The following is a 19,464-nucleotide window of genomic DNA, read 5'->3' as shown; positions in this document are numbered from 1 at the left end:
GTTTTAGTATAGTATTCTTTAATATAATATCGTATGATAAAATAATAAATTAGCCTTCTAAGAACATGGCATCAGATTCATCATTTCCTTCCTGCCATGGTGGACCCTGAAAATGCCACACCCTGGCACAACTTGAGGCTGTTCCCTCATCAAAAATCACAGTTTTCAGCTAAAAAAATAGGACAGAATCAGAATTCTGAGTCAGTAACTGTGCTAGAGATCCATCTTCTTCTTCAAGACTTGCTCCAATAGAGACTTGGGAGATATTTGTTTTCTCCTTGACAGATTTCATGTCACTGTCACCTTCTGCCACGCTGCTAGAGCTGTTCAAAAATAAATCACAATGCCCCTTCTTTGGGGAAGCCTCTTCCTGCTTTCTTTGTTCTTCCAGTGCTTGCAAGCAGCCCTTCCATTTGTAATGAAACTGGTGAGAAACAACTGCACCAGAAAAAGCATAACTTTCTAGAAGTTGACACAAATAACTGGAATGTGTTTCATTGGAGCACAAAGTCTTGGATGATCTTATCACAGATATTGGTCATGTCATGCTGTATTGTATGTGTATTAATTTTGTTCATGTGTGGATAAATAAGCAAGGATTCATTTCAGTAAACACAGAGTGGTGGAATCACAGAATGGTTTGGGTTGGAAGGGATCTTCAAGACCATTTTGTTCCAACCTCCCTGCCATTGGCAGGGAAAACTGGAATGAGATCATCTTCAAAGCCCCTTCCAAGCCAAACCTCTCTGTGCTTCTGTGAGTGTGATAAAAAGGTAAAGGCTTTGAAACCTACTCCCAGCTCTGCAGAGAGTGCCAAAAATGAAATTACCTTAGAAATTATTCCAAGTGTTGGATTTTGCCTTCTCATATCTGTTTCCACAGTGGCACAGGCAGAAAAGTGACTCCCTTGGGTGCACATGTGCAGTTTGCACTTCTGTGTGTGTGGTTTATATAAATGTACTCACAGACATGGAATGTGAATTTTTTTTCTGTGTCAGAACCTCTCAGAATGTCACATCTGCATTGATGCTTTTACAGACTGTGAGACAAACAAACACATACTTGGAATTCACTCCCTCCAGGCAAACTGCCTAAAATAAAGGTACCTGCATTTCCCAGCAAGCTGTGAGATAAGGTTTCACTGTTTTTTAATGTTCTGTCCTACTTTCTGTTGTGAATATTTGATATACTTTCTGAATGATAACATAAAGAGAGATTACCCTATTAAAAATATTTTAATTTTTTACTAAATCTGGTATAATCAGGTTCCTACACTGGAATAAGGTCACATGAAATTTGATCAGGTCCTAATTTGCATGATATATTAATTAGTCATAATTTCTTTATCTTACAGAATTTTGCCATTTGGTACATAGCTGTGGTTTTTGCAGCAAATTATTTTCTTCTAGTCCAAGTTTTGTACTCATTTAATTATGGAAGGCTTCAGATGTTTTATTTTAAAGTGTTAAACATTGCACAGTTAATTGCATTATTTTTAATATGGAAGAAAGAAATTAAAAGGAAAAAACCCTGTAATTATCATCTTCCAATAATATTTTCCAAGAAAAAGGTTTAATTTGAAAACCCAAGTACAAAATTTTTGGACTTAGAGCACTTGATAAGTTTGAATTCAATGGTACACAAATTATACACAAAATTCTTTGGGTCCATCAGTGCAAAGGTCAAATCCAATTTCATAACTGGTCAAAGTGAGGGGCATTTATAGAGAAAGTCAGTCCCTACATTTTAATAAGAAAATTAGGTTTTTTTGATGCCTGACCTTATTAACTGTTAATTTCTTGGTTATAAGATCACTTTCAAAAACACAAGGTCTGTATAGACTCTTTTTACTAGATTCATGGGAGAGTTTGCCACTCTTTTGGTCAATTTATCAGGACATTTTTATAAGGAATATTAAAAAGAATCAGGGAGAGGCTGATTTGGATCCCAGTCCCTCCCACGCCGCTGGAGGACCAGCTGAAAAGGAGAAATTAAAATTACAGATATTTAGTGGGTGCAAACTATGATGTGAAATCGGAAGAAATTTAGAAAAGAAGACTGTTCAGACATCATGAAGGATTTTGTACTCCTCCTGAATTTTAACCTGAGTTAATCCTGCAGTGAGGGTCCCTCAAATGGTAGATTTTACAGGTTAACATTTTAAGTTTCTTTTCATTGCCAAGCTTCTTTGCTTATTTTTTTAACTCTTTCTGTGATTAAATGCAATTAAATGCAGAAAGTACAGCCTTAACCACTGCTCCGTCAATATTCTTTGTTTGCAGGCTGTGGAAATTGTAACTGTGAAATCTCAGCTGTGGAAATTGTAACTGAAATCTCATAGGGGCTAGAAAATAGTAGATCTTCATGCAGATATTATGAAAACTTTTAAAAAACCCTACCAGTGGCAGTAAAGGGATTCATTATCTGCTGTTTTGGAAATTTTCATTTGTTTTGACACATTCTGTTTTATTTTTATAGGCTATATTTAATTCTCATAGCAAAACTGAAAAAAAAATAAAAACCCAAGCAACTGGGAAAAAACGGAATTTAAAGAGACAGACATTTTGACATTCTCAGAAAAGAGAATCTGTGGCATAGATGTCTCCTTCTGAATGTCACCTGAATTGCAAGGCATTGAAAAAGATGTGAGCAAGCAAAATAATCCAAATATTCTGTGGACTTATCCATGTTATATCCATGCAGCTCAATGTGCAGATCCTCACTTCAGCACTATAATAATAAGTTTATATTTATTAATATTATTATTATTTTATACATTATATATCTATTATATAAATAATACAAAAATATATATTATATGTTCTATATTATTTATTTTAATATATAATTTTATATTTTATCTATAATTATTTTTATGTATTTTAATAAAGTCTTTTTTTTTTTATTCTATATTAATTACTTCTCTCCTTTTCTGCCTTTTGAAGGGTTGTAGGACAAAAGTAAAGGGGGAAAAGGTGAGGCTTTTCCTGGAGAATCAAATCCTGCTTTTGAACCCCTTTCCCTGTACAATCTGAGCTCAGAATCCATACAGAGAAGAAAAGATGAGTTCCTGGAAACTTGTGTGAAACCATTGCTCAGAATTCTATTTTACTATTTTTCTTGGTGGCAGAACTATTTCGTTAACGTCCTCATGAAATGACCGTTGCCATTAATTAACAACGTAATTACTGTAAAAAATGAGCTGCAGCCAGCATCCAGCCCTGGCCCTTGATCTTGTAGGCAGTTACAAATGTCTTATCTTTACTCTTCTGAGCATTAACTTCAGTAGAAATAGTTTTTGCTGGGGAAGCTGACCAAGTTGTTTGAGAGCCCAGGGAGTCATGATCTGATGGTGACCAGAGAGCTGCAGGCCAGGAATTTCACAGCCTGAGTGGAACAGAACCACTGTCTTTTTGTTTCTTTTTTTTTTTTTGTTTCTTTGTCTTTTCCTTTTTTTTTTTTTTTTTTTTTCCTTTGTGCTGCATTTTTACAGCTTCTCAGTTGTGTTGAGTTAAAGAAAATATCTCATCAATGCATTTTTTTCCTTCACATTTTTTGCCACTTACTCCCCAAGCCTGGTCAAGATGGATTTCTAGTTCTGTATTTGTCTGCTCTAAGGGTGCAGGTGTTTCTCATTCCTCTTTTTTTTCCTTTTGGCTTATCCTTTCCTCCTCTGTAACAGATTTCTTTCCTCAAACACATCTTTAGGTAGGCTCATTGTTCTTGCAGAACTCCTGTTTTGTATAGGAAATTAAAAAAGGAAACAATTATCCCTTGTTCTGAGTGCATCCTGTAAATCACACAAATGCACAATGCTCACCCAAGAGAGAACTATAAATCTGTGCTCAGACTTTTATCCTTTACCTACCTGAGAGCATTTCTTTTCTCCCTGTGTACTTTTTCTGTGAAAAATATTGCCTCTCCCCACAAGCCTGCCTTGACTTGTAATTTAAGACCTTGTAGCAGAAATCCTACTAGTTCTGTATGTCCTTGCCCTCTTTGCCAGTTTTATTCTCATCAGATATATCAGAGGGAATTCATGAATAAAGATGGAATGGAATAGAGCTCAAAAGCATGTAGACACATATTCACATGAGAGACCTGAAAATCAGAATGCATTATTTTTTCCTTAATTTTTTTCTAAAACCTCCTAAATATGCCTACATTGGTTTTGTCTCTTAAGATTCAGCTTGATTCTTTTACAATCAAAAATTGTCCAGGAAAAGAAAGATTTCCATAATGAATCTGGAAAGGTAAGAGAGATATTTGTCCTGGCTCAGAACATTTACTGCTGAGGCCATGGGCTAATGTTGAAAGGCTTTAGAGGCATTGAGAGGTCTGATGAGCTTGGAGAAGTTTTCTGTGCTGGAATGCAATGGAAGAGAGGGGGATGGGGTTAGGATGTTGATTTGGGAATTTGGGAGGGACTACATGTGCAGAAAGAGCATGGGGCAGACAGATGGATGTGGGAGGATTGTGGGGAGATTTGTCAGCAGGGATGAGGTCGGGTTCCTGGTCTGGAAAGTTGAGTGTGCAGATTTCAGTCATCCTGGCTGACTTGCTCCATGTTTTTTTATATTATTATTGACTTTCACAGTGTGGGGCGAAAAGCTAAATCTGATGGGAGGCTCTACAGTCATCAGTCCACAGGGCCTCTCGTGGCTGTGTCCACAACCTCTCCTCCAGAAGTGTTCAAAGCAAAGAAGAGGCTGGCCATTAAAAACTCTGCCATGCTGGGATTGGGCAGCCCAAGCTGGGAACCACATTGTCCCCATCCCATAGCCACTCCACCTGCTCTTCTGCAGCATTCACAGTGACCCCAATCACCCATTTCCTATTTCCTGTGTCTCTTTCATTTTCCTGCACTTACCTGCCTGTCCTGGGTTTCAAGATGTGGGTGGGGGTGTGTGTTCTATTTCCATCTGTTAGAGGTGGGGCAATTATCCTCTGCTCATTGGGCAGTTTATCTCTTCCACAACCAATCTTCCCTCTGGAAAATATCTTCTGTTAATGGGCCACTGAGTGTCAGTGCATGACTGATAAAAATTACATCATCCTCTTGCCCAGGGGTGTGGTGGTGTTTGCAGGGGTTCCAGGATGAGGGAAGAGCTGAGAATCTTGACTCCATGTTTCAGAAGGCTGATTTATTGTTTTATTATATATATTCTATTAAAAGAAAATGATATATTAAACTCTACTAAGAGAATAGAAGAAAGGATATCATCAGAAAACTAGCAAGGAAGAGAATGGAATGATAATAAAATCTTGCAACTGACCAGAGAGTCCGAGACAGCTGGACTGTGATTGGCCATTAATTAAAAACAACCACATGAGACCAATCAAAGATGTACCTGTTGCATTCCACAGCAACAGTATTCCACAGTATTGTTTACATTTCATTTCTGAGGCCTCTCAGCTTCTCAGGAGAAAAAATCCTGTCAAAAGGATTTTTCATAAAATATGTCCGTGACACGGGGGAGGAGCCAAGCATTCCTGCCTGGATCCAATCTGAGCTTTGGGACACCCCAGCAGCCTTTGCCCCCTGCATTGCCAGAGGAGCAGCTTTCTGCTGCCCTGCATGGCCAGAGGGAGCCCAGGCCCATCTGCAGCAGCCCTGGAGCTGCAGAGGAAAACTCCCCCCTTGTGCAGGATCCCTGCTGCAGCAGAGCCACAGCTGGCACTGCAGGAGGGCTGAGCCCCCATGGCATGGGGCTGGGACACCTCCTGACTCCTGACACACAGGGGGCAGGGCATGGTCTGACTATGGCAGTGCTGTTCTGTGTTACTGCATTGTTTATTTTATTTCTATTTTCTTCCCTAATAAAGAACTGTTATTCCTTCTCCCACATCTTTGCCTGAGAGTCCCTACATTTCAAAATTACAACAATTCAGAGGGAGGGGTTTACATTCTCCATTTCAAGGGAGGCTCCTGCCTTCCTTAGCACACACCTGTCTTTTCAAACCAGGACACTGCCTCCGCTGATATTGCATGCCTACCATCCCATCCTTCATTGTTAAGATTTCCCCATTTTAGGCACTGGTGGAAGTTTTCTCTGAATTATTGTAGTAAATCTGTTGGAGTGGGTGATGGTGGTCAAGACATCCCCCAAGGCTGCTGACTCTCACTGTTCCTTGGAACAATGAGGAGCTTCCTTCCCAAAGAAAGTAGGGCACTGAAATGCTGAGTGTGAACTGTGCAGCTTCCAAAGATTCCAGAGCTCCTTTGGTCTGCAGCAGATGCTCTGTCCCCAGGGGAATTGTCTGACTCCTGGTCACCAGTCTGAGCTGAGACAGGATAAATCAGGTGCCAGGAGAGCAGGAAATATTCTCTGTGCATGTCTGACCTCAGACAGGTGGATTTACAGCCGGCCTTGAGGATTGTTCTCACTCTGCTGGTGGAGAGGTTGTGCTCCCCCATCACCAAGGACAGCCATGGTCTGTAACTCCTCAAGAATCCCTAAAAATCAGGACCGAGGCTGTCAGTGCTGAGTAAACCATTGTGCTGGATTCATTCTCGTGCTCTTTCTGGCAGCTGAGCTAAGCAGGACATGCAAAAGAGATGGCAAATATACCTTGGTACTTTCCTACTCTGACTTTCCCTTAATATGATCCATTCTAAATGAGACTCTTATCAGAGGATTGCTTTCTTTTGTGTCCTGAACAGCACTAGGTGTAAAAAGCATTTGCAACTGTTTATTTTCACTCAGTGATACACTGGTAACACTTTCTCCTTTTTTAACTTTTTCCTACTTTGCTTTATTTCATCCTATTTGGATGAAACAACCGAAGTTACTTCCTTTTCTCCTCCATTTTCTTTCAGGGCTTTCAGTATTTCTTGCACTTGCCCTCCAGTATTTTCATCTGCAAAATGCCTCAGTCTGCATGCTGTGTTATGGAGGTGAAGTGTGTGAGGGGAATAAATTCCTTTGTAGAAGCCATGTCAGATCAAGCTCATTCCTCTCTGTTTGGAGCATGACAGTGATGTAAAATATCAAAGTAGTTCACAGAAATGAGACTCAGCTCACCTTTCTCTGCCTTCCTCACATACCTGTTTCTACCAAGGGAGCCATTTCCTCTGTTCTCCATATTTGACTTTTTTTTTTTTTTTTCATTTTTATGCTGATTTTTCTGCTACAGTCTTTTATTAAAAAAAAAAAAAAAAATAAAGCCCGTGAGAATATCCAAACATCTATACTTTATCTGATGTTTCTAGCCTTTGATCACAGGAGTGGACATGACAGGTTTACCCAAGTTCAGAGTCTCAGAGGGAACAAAAGCAGGTAGTGCAGCACTTGACATTGAAGTCCTGCACAGAAATGAGTTCAGAGTTGTTGTGTTGCTTCACATCCTGGGCCCAGTTTCATTCCTTTGTTTGGCTTTATTTCCTGGGTATCGTCTTGTCTGTCTGTTCTCCAAATCTCTCAGCCTGAATAGATTGTTCCTGTCCTCCCTTTCTGTGCTTTTGCTGCAGCAAAACTGAAGGGATGTATTTTTCCACTGAAAAGTCATTTAACTTGTGACTTGTGTTTCTTTGGCCTTAACCAAGATGAGACTCCACTATGCTGAGAGATGCACATACATCAAATTAGCCCTTTTTTGGCCAGAGCTACTCGTGATTATATTTAAGTGCTCATCAAAAATAGGTGAGTGAAGTTCAAATCAGCTTCATTTCCCAAAATAGCCTTGCTGGGTAAGGCTCAGAGCTGGTCCTACCAGGATCCTGTCTTCTGCAGTGATCAATAGTCCTCCTTGGAGAAGTAATGCAAGAACAGGCAAATATAGAATGACCCTTCTTCTCTATAATCTCCATGACAAATGGAGTGTCAGGAACTTCTCTGGATGAGGATGATATCTGCATTTTAATAGCTTTTGATGGAATTTTATGCTATGCTGGATCTTCACTGCAATGTTCTCCTATCACTGATTGATTCTTTTAGCTCACATATACATTTATCCTCCCTAATAACTTACATAATTTATTTAATAAGGACAAGAGTTCTCCTGTTTTAAACCTGCTGTCTCAAAAGTTTATTGGCATCCTGCAGTTCTTGTGTTGTGAGAAACAGTAACTCATCTCTTCAACTCCTCCAGCAAAGGTGTGTGTGATTTTTACACACCTTTAATCTATGTCCCTTCAGCTGCCTCTTTTTCAGGCTGAGCAAAAACAGTTGGAAAAATCACCTTTGATAATTGTTACCCATGCTTAGACTGAATAGAATAATGATTCCTGTTAGTTTGCAGGAGGTCTGGCCTCATACTGGAATTAATCTGTTTTTTCCTGAAGGACTCAGGTGATAGGACAGAACAAAAGCTTATCATATCTGCAAACGACAAACATGGTAAGAGTGGGAGCACCCTCTGCAGGTCAGAACTAGAATTAAGAATTATTTTAGCAAGCCAGAAAATTATTTTAAGGGAAAAAAGGTTCAAAACAATTTTTAAAAATCCATGATTTTGCATTTAGGTAGAAACAGTTGTTTGTGCAAATTCGTCATAAGGGAGGCATTTAAGCAGAGATAAACAGAATTAAAGCTGAAAAGCTGAACATCAAAGTCAACAAAGATTTGCAGCAATGAAAAGGGCAACAGTCAGAGCAGTGTGTGTGAAAAGGTGGCCTGGCGAGGTTTGAGGTGTATGTTCTCACCTGTAGCTTTAAACTCCACAGACCTGGAGTTCAGAGGATGCAGATTATTTGGGGATTGAAGAGGAATTCAGTAAAGATGATGAAAAAAAAGTTGAATAAATGTGCAACTTTTCCATTTAAAACAGGTAAATCTAAGAGAAGGTGTGGCAGGAACCATCCAATAAATAAAAAAATCCTAGCAAGACAGTAAGCTTTTCTCCTTGCCCTCTTTTTCAGACAAATAACTGGGAACAGAACAGATTTAACAGAAGTAGGCCCTTAGAAAGCACTGACAGCACACACAGGGAAGCCCTGGAATCAAACTGGAATCAGTTGTCTGAGTTTTGCAGAGACAGAGTATTTCTGCCACCAGGGTTTTTAAGGACAAATCAAACATCTGTCAGGGGTTCTTAGGTCTAATTGATTCTGCTGTACAGCAGAGATGGACCAAGATGACCTTTTGAGATTACTTTCAGTATTCTTTCTACTACTGTAAAAAGAAGAGGAATTAAACCTAAGCAGGCTAATCTTGGAAGATACCAAGAGAGAAATAAAAGAGAAGTATACAAAATTTTAAAAAGAAAAAAAGACAAAGGAAAAAAGGGAGACTGGTTAAGCCAATCAGTTACTGCCAGACCCAGCTTTTATTCATAACAGCCTAATGTTCAGTCATTACACTGTCTGAAAACCTTTTCTCTGCTTTGCAGAAAAGAGACATGAAGTTTGGGAGGAAACAAAGAGGAGTATCCAAGGGCAAGGCACCTGCCTGAGGCATAATCAATATCCTGTGTCTGGTGCTTTCCTGTAGGAAAAGGCCTGGGATGCAGCTGAGGTGTGGAATAGGCTGTGAAATGTGGAATTTATCCTTTGAAATCATTCTGTACATCTTTCAGGCCCTTGGCTATCAGCTCTGTCTGATCATATCTGTCTGGAACCAAGATGAAATTTAGCTGGGTACTGGTAGACCTGATCCAACATTATTGAGTAAACACAATTTTGTGGGACCAAAGAAGAGTTTCCCTGTTTGAGCATGACCTGTGCTGCTCTGGCTGTTCTCACCCATTTTATTTGGTGTCATAGACACAAGTGGTTTTTGTTGGTTTTGGAAACTCCTAAAATTTGTTCAACAGGGTGAAGTGGATGATGATGTTGAAAGAAAAACTGTCTTTTTAATGTCAGAGGAATACATTAACCTTTGTGTTTCCATAAGCAAAAACTCATTTTATCCTTCCTGATCTCTCTAGAAACAGTGAAACTCTTTGGAAAATATTTAGAAAACTGTGGTAATATTCAGTTGTAATTATTTTTTTTCACAGAGTAATAATAAAATAAGATATTTTTGCAGTGAACTCAAGGCAACAATAGGCAAAAGTCTGAATGACCTGACAGTGCTTCATGGTAACATGTTAGTAACTACTTCAAAACAAATCGAAACAAAACAAAACAAAAAAGAAAGAAAAAAACCTTTTTTCTTTTCAAGATTACTTTTTTAAGAAAACCTTTCAGTCCTTATATTTTAAGTTTTTGGCACAGCAATCTACCCCATTTTAACTGTTACCTGAAGAGCTGTGGTAATAGCAATGAGTGGGCTGTTAAATAGTCTGAGCATCACTGATCTTCCCAGAATTCTTTGCTTTTTCTCAAAGGATAAATAAAACGAACAGACTTCAACTCCTGCAGCTTGTGGCTGGGTGGTGATCACTGCAGGACTGTGGTTAATTTATGTTCTTTAATATTTTCATGTGAGCGATTCGTACTGCTGTTTCTGTGGCTGCCATTATATATGTATTTATAATTCTTTTATTGCTAATGGGAGATGATAAATGGCTGTATTAATTTGTATTTCACATTCCAGGCTTTGCTGAAGGCTAAAGCACTGGAGTCCAGCAGAAAGGTCAGTGCTTGGGGTGCCAGGCAAGGTCCATGGGGTGCACTGCCCTTCCATAAACTTTGCTTTTAATAGAATCTCTCATTCTGCTTTCAAAATCAACACACTCTTTTCCAGACCTAGCAAAAAATGTACTCTTTGCCTGGGACTTGTTAGTTTTCTTTTTAAAAACAAGATCCAGCACAATATTTAAACCCAAGATCCAGCATAACATTTAAGTCCAATACACACAGTCCACACAGAAATGCACATGAAGGAGTAAAGTCCTCAGATGGGATATTTTAACATGAATTTTAATCCCATACTTTTAGAACTCTCCTCTAGATCACTGTGTCTGCAAATTAAACATTGTACACAGCAGTACAGATTTGATTTAAGATCAATTACTTCTTCAATCCCTAAAGAAAACCTCACTTCTACATGCAAGAGTGAGTTTGCACACAATTTTTAGGTGCAGTGAACTGTCAAGTGGCATTGCACATGAAAATAAAAAAAATCACATAAAGCTATGAGGAAGGGTGTATCAGATGTACAAAAACCTTCCATGGAGGAGAGTGACACTCAAGGCAGCCTGGCTGAGGTGACACCTTTCAAAGCCTCTGAGCTCCTGGCAGACTCTGTCCTTAGCAGGGCTGGCAGGTGATAGAATGAAAAAAGCATTATTGTCACAGACATATAGAAATAGGCAGTTACAGCCAGTGATCCATACAGTCAAAGAGTTTAATTTGAGAGGATCTTACTTCTGGTTGTTTTTGGCCCTTCAGCACTGCTCTGAATCTTCCTCTAGACTCTACAGCATCAAGTTCTGGTGACCAATACTAACCCAACTCCCAAAAAAAGAAAATCTTTAATCTGATCTATTTAATGCTCTCTGGGAAGGTCTCCATAAATTAAGCACACAGAGCATAAACTCCACCTTACAGAGAATTTTACAGTGCATTTCTTCTTCTTCTTCTTCTTTTACAGTGCATTTCTCCAGCAGTCAGACTCAAACATCATGAGGAACCATGCACATGTTTTATCTTTTGATGGAAGGAAGTCTGTTTCCACTGGTGGGGGAGAGAAGCTAGAGTATGTGATGAAAAAATGAAGTTCTCTGGTATATTCAAGCTCTATTTTTTTTATTAAAGTCTATTGAAAACCAGGCTCTACTGTTTTATTCCAATATTGTGTTAGGAAATGAACAATACACAAGCAAACCATTGTACTAGGATGTGTCACAAGCTTTTTACACAAATTCACAGTGATAAATAGATAAAAAGACATTGCTTTCCATCTATACCAGACACTTAGGAAGAATACAAAGTGCAGCTTTTTAATACTATACAGTCTCACCCAGAGGTGTTTCACCAGAAGTCTGGCACATAAACAACTTCTTTTTGAAAACAGAAGTTTCCAAAGCATGACAAGCACTAAAATTGCTTCATCCAGCTCACTGGGACAGAGTTGTTGGCACAGGCTCCTTTCAGTGTCCATTCCCACCTTCAGAGAGGATCCGTGAGGGCTCTGTGTACTTTGCTGTCATCAGGTAGAAGAGGGCAGGGGCAGGTACCAAGGCAAGCAAAGGCAGGTCCTGCTCAAGCTTATCCAGTTTGGAAATGGAAATGATTCCATAGGCATGGAGTAACCAGTGGCTGAAGAGGACAACGAGCCTTTTCTTCCTCACGAGCAGATCCTTGAAAAACTTGTAAAATAAACACAATTTTCTGTTAGCATTCAGCCTGTCAGCCAGCACCTGACATTTAAGAGGTGTGACAGGTAGAGCTCCTGGGTTTGAACCCTTCCAGCACACACCCAGCTTCTCAGTGCACCATCAGAGGGAATTCTCACATGAGATTCCTCCAGCCAAGAGGGGAAGGGATAAAGGAAGAGGCTTAAATGTAAAATACACCACTGCAAAAAGGCAAGAGACAAAGTGGTCTCTGCTCACTCAAGAATTTTTTACTCTTTTAACACAAGGAACATGTTTACCCACCTCCACTTCAGAAGCAGACATGTAGACAGCCAGTGTAACCAAAGAGAGCACCAGGATGATGTATGGGAAGGCATAATCTAAAGGCAAACATATAACACATTATCAGGCAGAAAAAATGGCACAGCTTATCCTTCAGCAGAGAGTTTTTCCACAGGTGTGAAGCAAACTGAGCTGCTCTAGCTGCCTCTTAGCATGTGAAGGTCAGCCAAGCACAACCTGCACAGCTCTTCCCTCTGAGGTTTTCTGCTATTTCTCAGTGGAGTTACTCAATGCTTATACCACAAATTGAAAAATGATAATGAGAAAAGTAGTCAGGCTGAGTGGGGATTTTGTGGCACCTTTCCAAATGTGACAAGAACAGCTATTTTTAGTTTGGCTTCCAGCAATCTCCCCAAATTTACACTGAAATCCATCTCTGAAATCAGACAAACTCTGCCTTAGCAAAAAGTGGAACTAGCTCACTCTGAAGTACTTTCCTCTCTCACCCCCTCTCCTCCTTTTTTGGGAAAGGGACAGTCTCTAGCAGCACTGGCTGAGGCAAAGCAGTGTTGGTCAGGAGCCTGGTGAGGACAGAGCTTCTAACAAGCAACCTTTTCAGGTGAAACTCCTCAAAATAACCCTAAACAACATCCTTGTTCCCAAAGCAAAAAGTGTCCCTTCCTTCTTTCTTAGTGTGCACTGACAGGTGTGTTCAGGACTGCTTTTAGGAGAGAACTCACAGAGGAGGCCTCCTCCCACGGCCTGCAGCACGGTGAGGATGGGGAAGAAGTAGAGTGCTGCATAAATGCTTTTAAATCTGTCAGATCTCCCCAAACCACAGGCAATCTTCTTAACCAGGAGAGGCCTCAGCAGCATCATCAGCACGAGACAGAAGGCATAGTAGATAAACACAATAGTGTACCTGGAGAAAAAGAAAAAATTCTTTAAAATGTGCAGTTTTCTCATAGATATTCAGGTCACAACCAAGGAATTTGGGGTTAGACAGTGAACTCTAAAGATTTTATGGGTAAAAGGTTTAAACACAGAATGATGGGCTCACTTTTCCTTAGGGGAAACAGTCAAGGAAACAGTTCCAAAGAAAGGACAAGAAAACAAGCAACAGTTCCAAGGAAAGGAAAACAAAAAGAAAAAAAAGAAGTTCTAAGCTATATATTAATATGTTGATAGGACATAGTCTCAAGATGCACATGGGAGGTTCAGGTTGGACATCAGGATCAATTTTTTCACAGAAAGGGTGATCACATACTGGAATGGGAGGTGATGTCCTCCCATTCCAGTATGTGAATGTCCAGGGAGGTGATGGAGTCACCATCCCTAGAGATGTTTAATATCTGGAAATGCTTAAAATCTGGAAATTACCTTTAATCTGGAAAGACTGGAATTGGCACTCAGTGCCATGATGGTCTTGAGCCATAGACTGGACTCAATGATCCAAGAGGTCTTTTCCAAATAAACTGATTGTGTGATAGCCTGGGCTATGCCACTTTCTTTGATTACTCAGAAAGTCATTAAGCATTGCTCCATCCATGTAAAACAGCTCAGTGCACAAAAGATTCAGGGGATTGATTGTCATTGATCCCAGCCCTACCTGAACACCTTTGGCAGCTTGGAGGAGAGGCAGGGGGTACACACTGACAGGGGGCACACACAGGGGGGCACACATAGGGGGCACACACTCACAGGGGGTGCACACAGGGGCACATCACAGACACATTTTATGAAAAATCCTTTCCTTGGGATTTTTTTCTCCTGAGAAGCTGAGGGGCCTCAGGAACAAAATGTAACCAATGGTTATCTGCTGCTGTGGAATGCAACAGGTGCATCTGGGATTGGTCTCATGTGGTTGCTTCTAATTAATGGCAAATCAATCAGCTGGCTCAGACTCTCTGTCTGAAACACAAGCTTTTGTTATTCATTCCTTCTTAGCCAGCCTTCTGATGAAATCCTTTCTTCTATTCTTTTAGTATAGTTTTAATACAATATATATCATAAAATAATAAATCAGCCTTCTGAAACATGGAGTCAGATCCTCATCTCTTCCCTCATCCTGGGACCCCTGTGAACACGGTCAGAGGCACACACTCACAGAGGGCACACACAGGGGTGCACACTCACAGGGGGCACACAGGGGTGCAGTGCACACTCACAGGGGGGCACACACAGGGGGTGCAGTGCACACTCACAGGGGGGCACACACAGGGGTGCACACTCACAGAGGGCACACACAGGGGGTGCAGTGCACACTCACAGGGGGCACACAGGGGTGCAGTGCACACTCACAGGGGGGCACACACAGGGGTGCACACTCACAGGGGGCACACAGGGGTGCAGTGCACACTCACAGGGGGGCACACACAGGGGTGCACACTCACAGGGGGCACACACAGGGGTGCACACAGGGGTGCAGTGCACACTCACAGGGGGGCACACACAGGGGTGCAGTGCACACTCACAGGGGGGCACACAGGGGTGCACACTCACAGGGGGCACACACAGGGGGTGCAGTGCACACTCACAGGGGGTGCAGTGCACACCCACAGGGGCGCACACACAGGGGGTGCAGTGCACACTCACAGGGAGGCACACAGGGGTGCAGTGCACACTCACAGGGGGCACACAGGGGTGCAGTGCACACTCACAGCGGGTACACGGCCTCGTGGGTGCAGTGCACACTCACAGGGGGGCACACAGGGGTGCAGTGCACACTCACAGGGGGCACACAGGGGTGCAGTGCACACTCACAGGGGGCACACAGGGGTGCAGTGCACACTCACAGGGGGTACACGGCCTCGTGGGTGCAGTGCACACTCACAGGGGGGCACACAGGGGTGCACACTCACAGGGGTGCACACACAGGGGTGCAGTGCACACTCACAGGGGGGCACACAGGGGTGCAGTGCACACTCACAGGGGGGCACACACAGGGGTGCACACTCACAGAGGGCACACACAGGGGGTGCAGTGCACACTCACAGGGGGCACACAGGGGTGCAGTGCACACTCAGAGGGGGGCACACAGGGGTGCAGTGCACACTCACAGGGGGCACACAGGGGTGCAGTGCACACTCACAGCGGGTACACGGCCTCGTGGGTGCAGTGCACGGTGGTGATGTAGTCGGGGCTGGGGTTGTACAGCATGGTGTACCAGTCCGAGAGCTTCTTGACGGGGCAGGAGCGGATGTGCAGGGAGCCCGCGGGGTCGCTGAGCAGCAGGGTCACCAGGGCTGCCACGCTGCACTCCAGCAGGGCTGTCAGGTGCTGCAGCACCGCGCTGGAGCTAAGGGACAACAGCACTGCTGATTTGTGGAGATAAACAAAACTGCACAACTTTGTGAAAGCTGCAAAGCCGGTATGTTTATTACAACACTGGACACACGTGGAGATTACTCTCCTTAAAAGATTACTCTCTGGGAACACATGTCTTTTAAGAAGAGTAATCCAGGTCCCTTTTTATCCCCCTCTCAAATCCATACGCATGCAATTTCACAATAGGTTCATATATATTCATTTTTACAAGTTTCACTTGACATTTGCCACTAGTTCTTCTTTATCAGAAAGAAATCCTAGGTCAGGTTGACCTGCTGTCACAGCAGTCTCTGTCTCTCTATGTCTCCTCTCCCTTATCTCTGTCCTTCATTGAAGCAGTTTCTCTGAGCCTAGGCTTTTTATGAGAACAGGCAGTCAAACTAAATAGCTATGTTTTCAAACTACAGACTTAACTCAAAGATGTACATTGCACCTAAATCAAAATGGATTTCTACTCTGGAGAATTTCTACTCTGTCTCACTGTCACTGCCGGGCTCTCGGAACTCTGCTGGCCACAGCCACCCCAAGATGTGTTACAAAGACTCTTTTCCCAGCCCAGCAGTCCAAGAAGGAGTCAGAACTCTTCTATTCTCATTCTCAAGGTTATTTATCATTTCTTATCTATAACATTCTTTCTCTGACCCCCCAAGGTCTGTCTGGCAGGTCGGGTTGAGGCACACTGCCCATCCTTGGGGCAGTGTTATCTTTTATACTAAAAACTACACGTACATCATTTACAATAACTTCCCAATACCTATCACCTATGTTAGACAGTGAGCTTCTACTCTACACCAATCTAAAAGTGCCAGCATCACCCAGAAGATGGAGACCAAGAAGAAGGAGAAAGGCAGGACATGCCCAGATTCCTCCATCTTTGACCCCTGAACCCCCATTCTAAAAAACCTCAAAAATCTATTTTTCACCCTGGGACAAACTAACTATTATTCTACTTAAACTCTCTTTGTAGGAAAGACATTCTATGCTGTTCTTGTGAGCCAGCAAAGGCTTCCTTATGATAAGGAAAGCCCCATATCTCTCCTGAGGAAGACACCAAGGTTGTCACCATGGAGATGTGATGAAGGAGAGAAAGTTAAGAGATATGGGCTCCACTGAGAACTTTGTTTCTTTCCTATAACCAATGGGCAGTGAATGTATATGTTAAGTGAATGTAAACATTTTGAAAGAGTATAAAAGCAACACGTTGCTATAATAAACCTCTCCTGCACCCTTCAGATGGAGTCGTGGTACTTTTTGCTGTGCCATGCTCCATAATGCCATCTCTTCACTTGTAATTCTTCATGTAAAGGTTGGTAATTGTTTTTTCCATGGGTCAAGATCAAAGGCACAGGGGTCTTGGGCTCTGTGCCAAGGTCTCTGAGCCCCCTGACAGGGTCTCGAGTCCTCCAGGGCAGCCAGAGGAATTTCCTGGGCTCCCACACCATGCTGCCAGCTCCTGCAAATCCCAACAGCCCTGGAATCCCGCAGAGCCTTCTGCAGAGCTACAACCTGCTGAGTGTGGAAGCTCTTTGATAATCTCAAGTGGCTCAGTGAGTAAAAGAAAAGAGCAGTGATGATGATGCACCACATGTCTCAGAGGGGGTGATTGCTGCTTGTGATATAAGCAGAATTGCCAAAGCTGCAATTTGAGCAGCTCAGGAAGCTCACTGAAGATGGACCTCATAAAAAAGGACCTCATTGAAGATGGTAAATATTCATATATTAAACATTCTCAGTCCCCTGTCTGTTCATTGCTCAGAGAATCACAGAATGATTTGCGTTAGAAGGGCTTTAAAGACTGTCCAGGTCCAACTCCCTGCCATGGACAGGGACAGCTCAGTGCACTCCAGAGCCATCACTCCTCAAAAAACTCCAGTCTAACACCTGATGGCCACATGCAGCTGTGGGTTTAAACCTCTTTTCTACAGAACTTCTCTGATGTAAAGGCCACAGCAGCTCTGCTATCAAGACCCAAAGCCAGAATACATATTTCTAAAGAGAAAACTCAAACCCATCCTCTCATTGTACCTGTTCAGCCCTGCTGATATTGACCCAGGGGAGATGGGAAAATACAACCTGCTCCTTCTGTCTGCCAGGAGACCAAACCCAGCCCAGACTGCCAGCTGGACTGTGCACTGGCACATTAAAGAGGTACAGACCATGCCCTGAGGGCACTGACTGGACAGGGTGCCCTGCAGGACACTTACACTTGTAAATAAACTCTCCTACAGCCACTCTAAAACTCTGTGCAACCACATCAGCTCAATCAATAACAAGGGTGGATGGGGCTCTGAGCAACCTGCTCTGCTGGAAGGTGTCTCTGCCCATGAGAGAGAACTGGAACTGGATGATCTTTAAGGATCCCACCCAACCCAAACCAGTCTAGGATTCCAAGAAGTGCTGAACAGCTCAGTTTAGCATCAGATTGATCACTCGTGGATAAAAGATTTCCAATTTTAAACAACTCATTTAGAGAAAGGGTACACAAACCTCTTTTTTCCAGAATACCACTCAATAAAGAACCAGTGTAACACCAGGGGCAGCATGGCCATGAAGCCGAGGTACAGCCAGTCATAGCGGTCTGGAGATCCCAAACACTCCCGGCAGATTTTGTTGTCATCGGTCCTTTGGCCTCTAGGACACACCTGCAGAAGGCAGAGGTTGTATTTAGAATCCCAGCACCAACAGCAAATCTCTGCAGTTAATGGAAAAACAGCTTGGGGCAAGACATAGGGCAGATTTGTAAAAAAATGAAACAATAACCCCAGTAATTTCTCACCTTACACTTGCTCTCTCTGGCTCTTCTTTTTTAATATAAACAAGGGTGAAGCATGATTAAAAGCCTTTGTGCAAGCCTCCACTTTCCTCTCGTGCTGTAACACCACTCCCTCCCATCTCAGCTCCCTCAGCAGGCTGCTCACAACCACGGTTCTCCGGTTTCATCCCGCCCTTCGCGGCTCTGGCTCTCCTTCAGCACTCCGGTAAAACCGGCGCGCACAGGGACTCATTCCAGCACAGCTCCCCGCACCGCCCCGTTCTGTGTCAGCTCTTCCAGCCGCGGTGCAGCACCGAGCCCGCAGCACCTCGTGTCGCGGTGCAGCTCGGACTGCTCTCGCCTCAGCAGCCCCCGGTACCGACCCGCAGGGCCCGGCCTGAGCCATCCCGCACCGAGCCCAGCCTCGCACTCACCCCGCAGTCCCCGTAGGTCTCCACGGAGCCGTTCACCGACAGCACGGTCCTGCCGCAGTACAGCCCGAGGCAGGCGGGCTGGATGTCCACAGCTGCGGGCAGAGAGCGGGCCGCGTTACCGGGAGAGGCACCGAACGCCAGTCCCGGCCCGCTCCAACGCCGGCAACACCCTCAACCCCATCCAGGCCCCACCCGCATCCCCAGCCTCGGCCCGGTGCCCCATCCCGGCCCGTCCTACCGGCGCGGAACATCGCGGTAACCCGGCAACCGCGGCCCGGTACTTCCGCCGCGGCGCTTCCGCTTCCGCCGCGGGTCGGCTCCGCCCGGGAATGCGGGGCGGGAACGCGAGGGGGCGGGGGCTCGAGGGGGCGTGGTCAGGAGCGGGGCGTGGTTACTCCATGGGCGTGGTCATAGGCGGGACTCCAATGGGGTGGGCGGGAGGTGGGCGCGGCCTCAGGCTGGGGGTGCCCGAGCGGGGCGTGGTCT

The 19,464-nt window shown here is 43.5% G+C and overlaps 1 protein-coding gene across 1 annotated transcript; it reads right to left on the bottom strand.

Moving 5' to 3' along the window:
• Positions 1–11,611: 11,611 nt before the first annotated feature.
• Positions 11,612–19,289, bottom strand: JKAMP (JNK1/MAPK8 associated membrane protein). Its single transcript, XM_063159737.1, has 7 exons — positions 19,217–19,289; positions 18,979–19,070; positions 18,280–18,434; positions 15,557–15,763; positions 13,206–13,387; positions 12,487–12,563; positions 11,612–12,195 (listed from the first exon to the last, which is right to left on the bottom strand). Exons 1-7 carry the CDS (start codon positions 19,227–19,229, stop codon positions 11,977–11,979), a joined length of 945 nt encoding a protein of 314 aa, XP_063015807.1. The 5' UTR covers positions 19,230–19,289; the 3' UTR covers positions 11,612–11,976.
• Positions 19,290–19,464: the final 175 nt, after the last annotated feature.

This window comes from Melospiza melodia, chromosome 6, assembly GCF_035770615.1.
Source record: "Melospiza melodia melodia isolate bMelMel2 chromosome 6, bMelMel2.pri, whole genome shotgun sequence".
Taxonomy (NCBI): domain Eukaryota; kingdom Metazoa; phylum Chordata; class Aves; order Passeriformes; family Passerellidae; genus Melospiza; species Melospiza melodia.
Note: the sequence above shows the minus strand (reverse complement) of the source record. Positions and strands in the feature narration are given on the sequence as shown.

Excerpts from the sequence above, each read along its gene's own strand:
- JKAMP (XM_063159737.1), bottom strand. Across the intron at positions 18,435-18,978 it reads AGACCTACGGGGACTGCGGG|GTGTGTCCTAGAGGCCAAAG; the intron begins GTGAGTGCGAGG and ends TGCCTTCTGCAG. Across the intron at positions 12,564-13,205 it reads CGTGGGAGGAGGCCTCCTCT|ATTATGCCTTCCCATACATC; the intron begins GTGAGTTCTCTC and ends GTTTGCCTTTAG.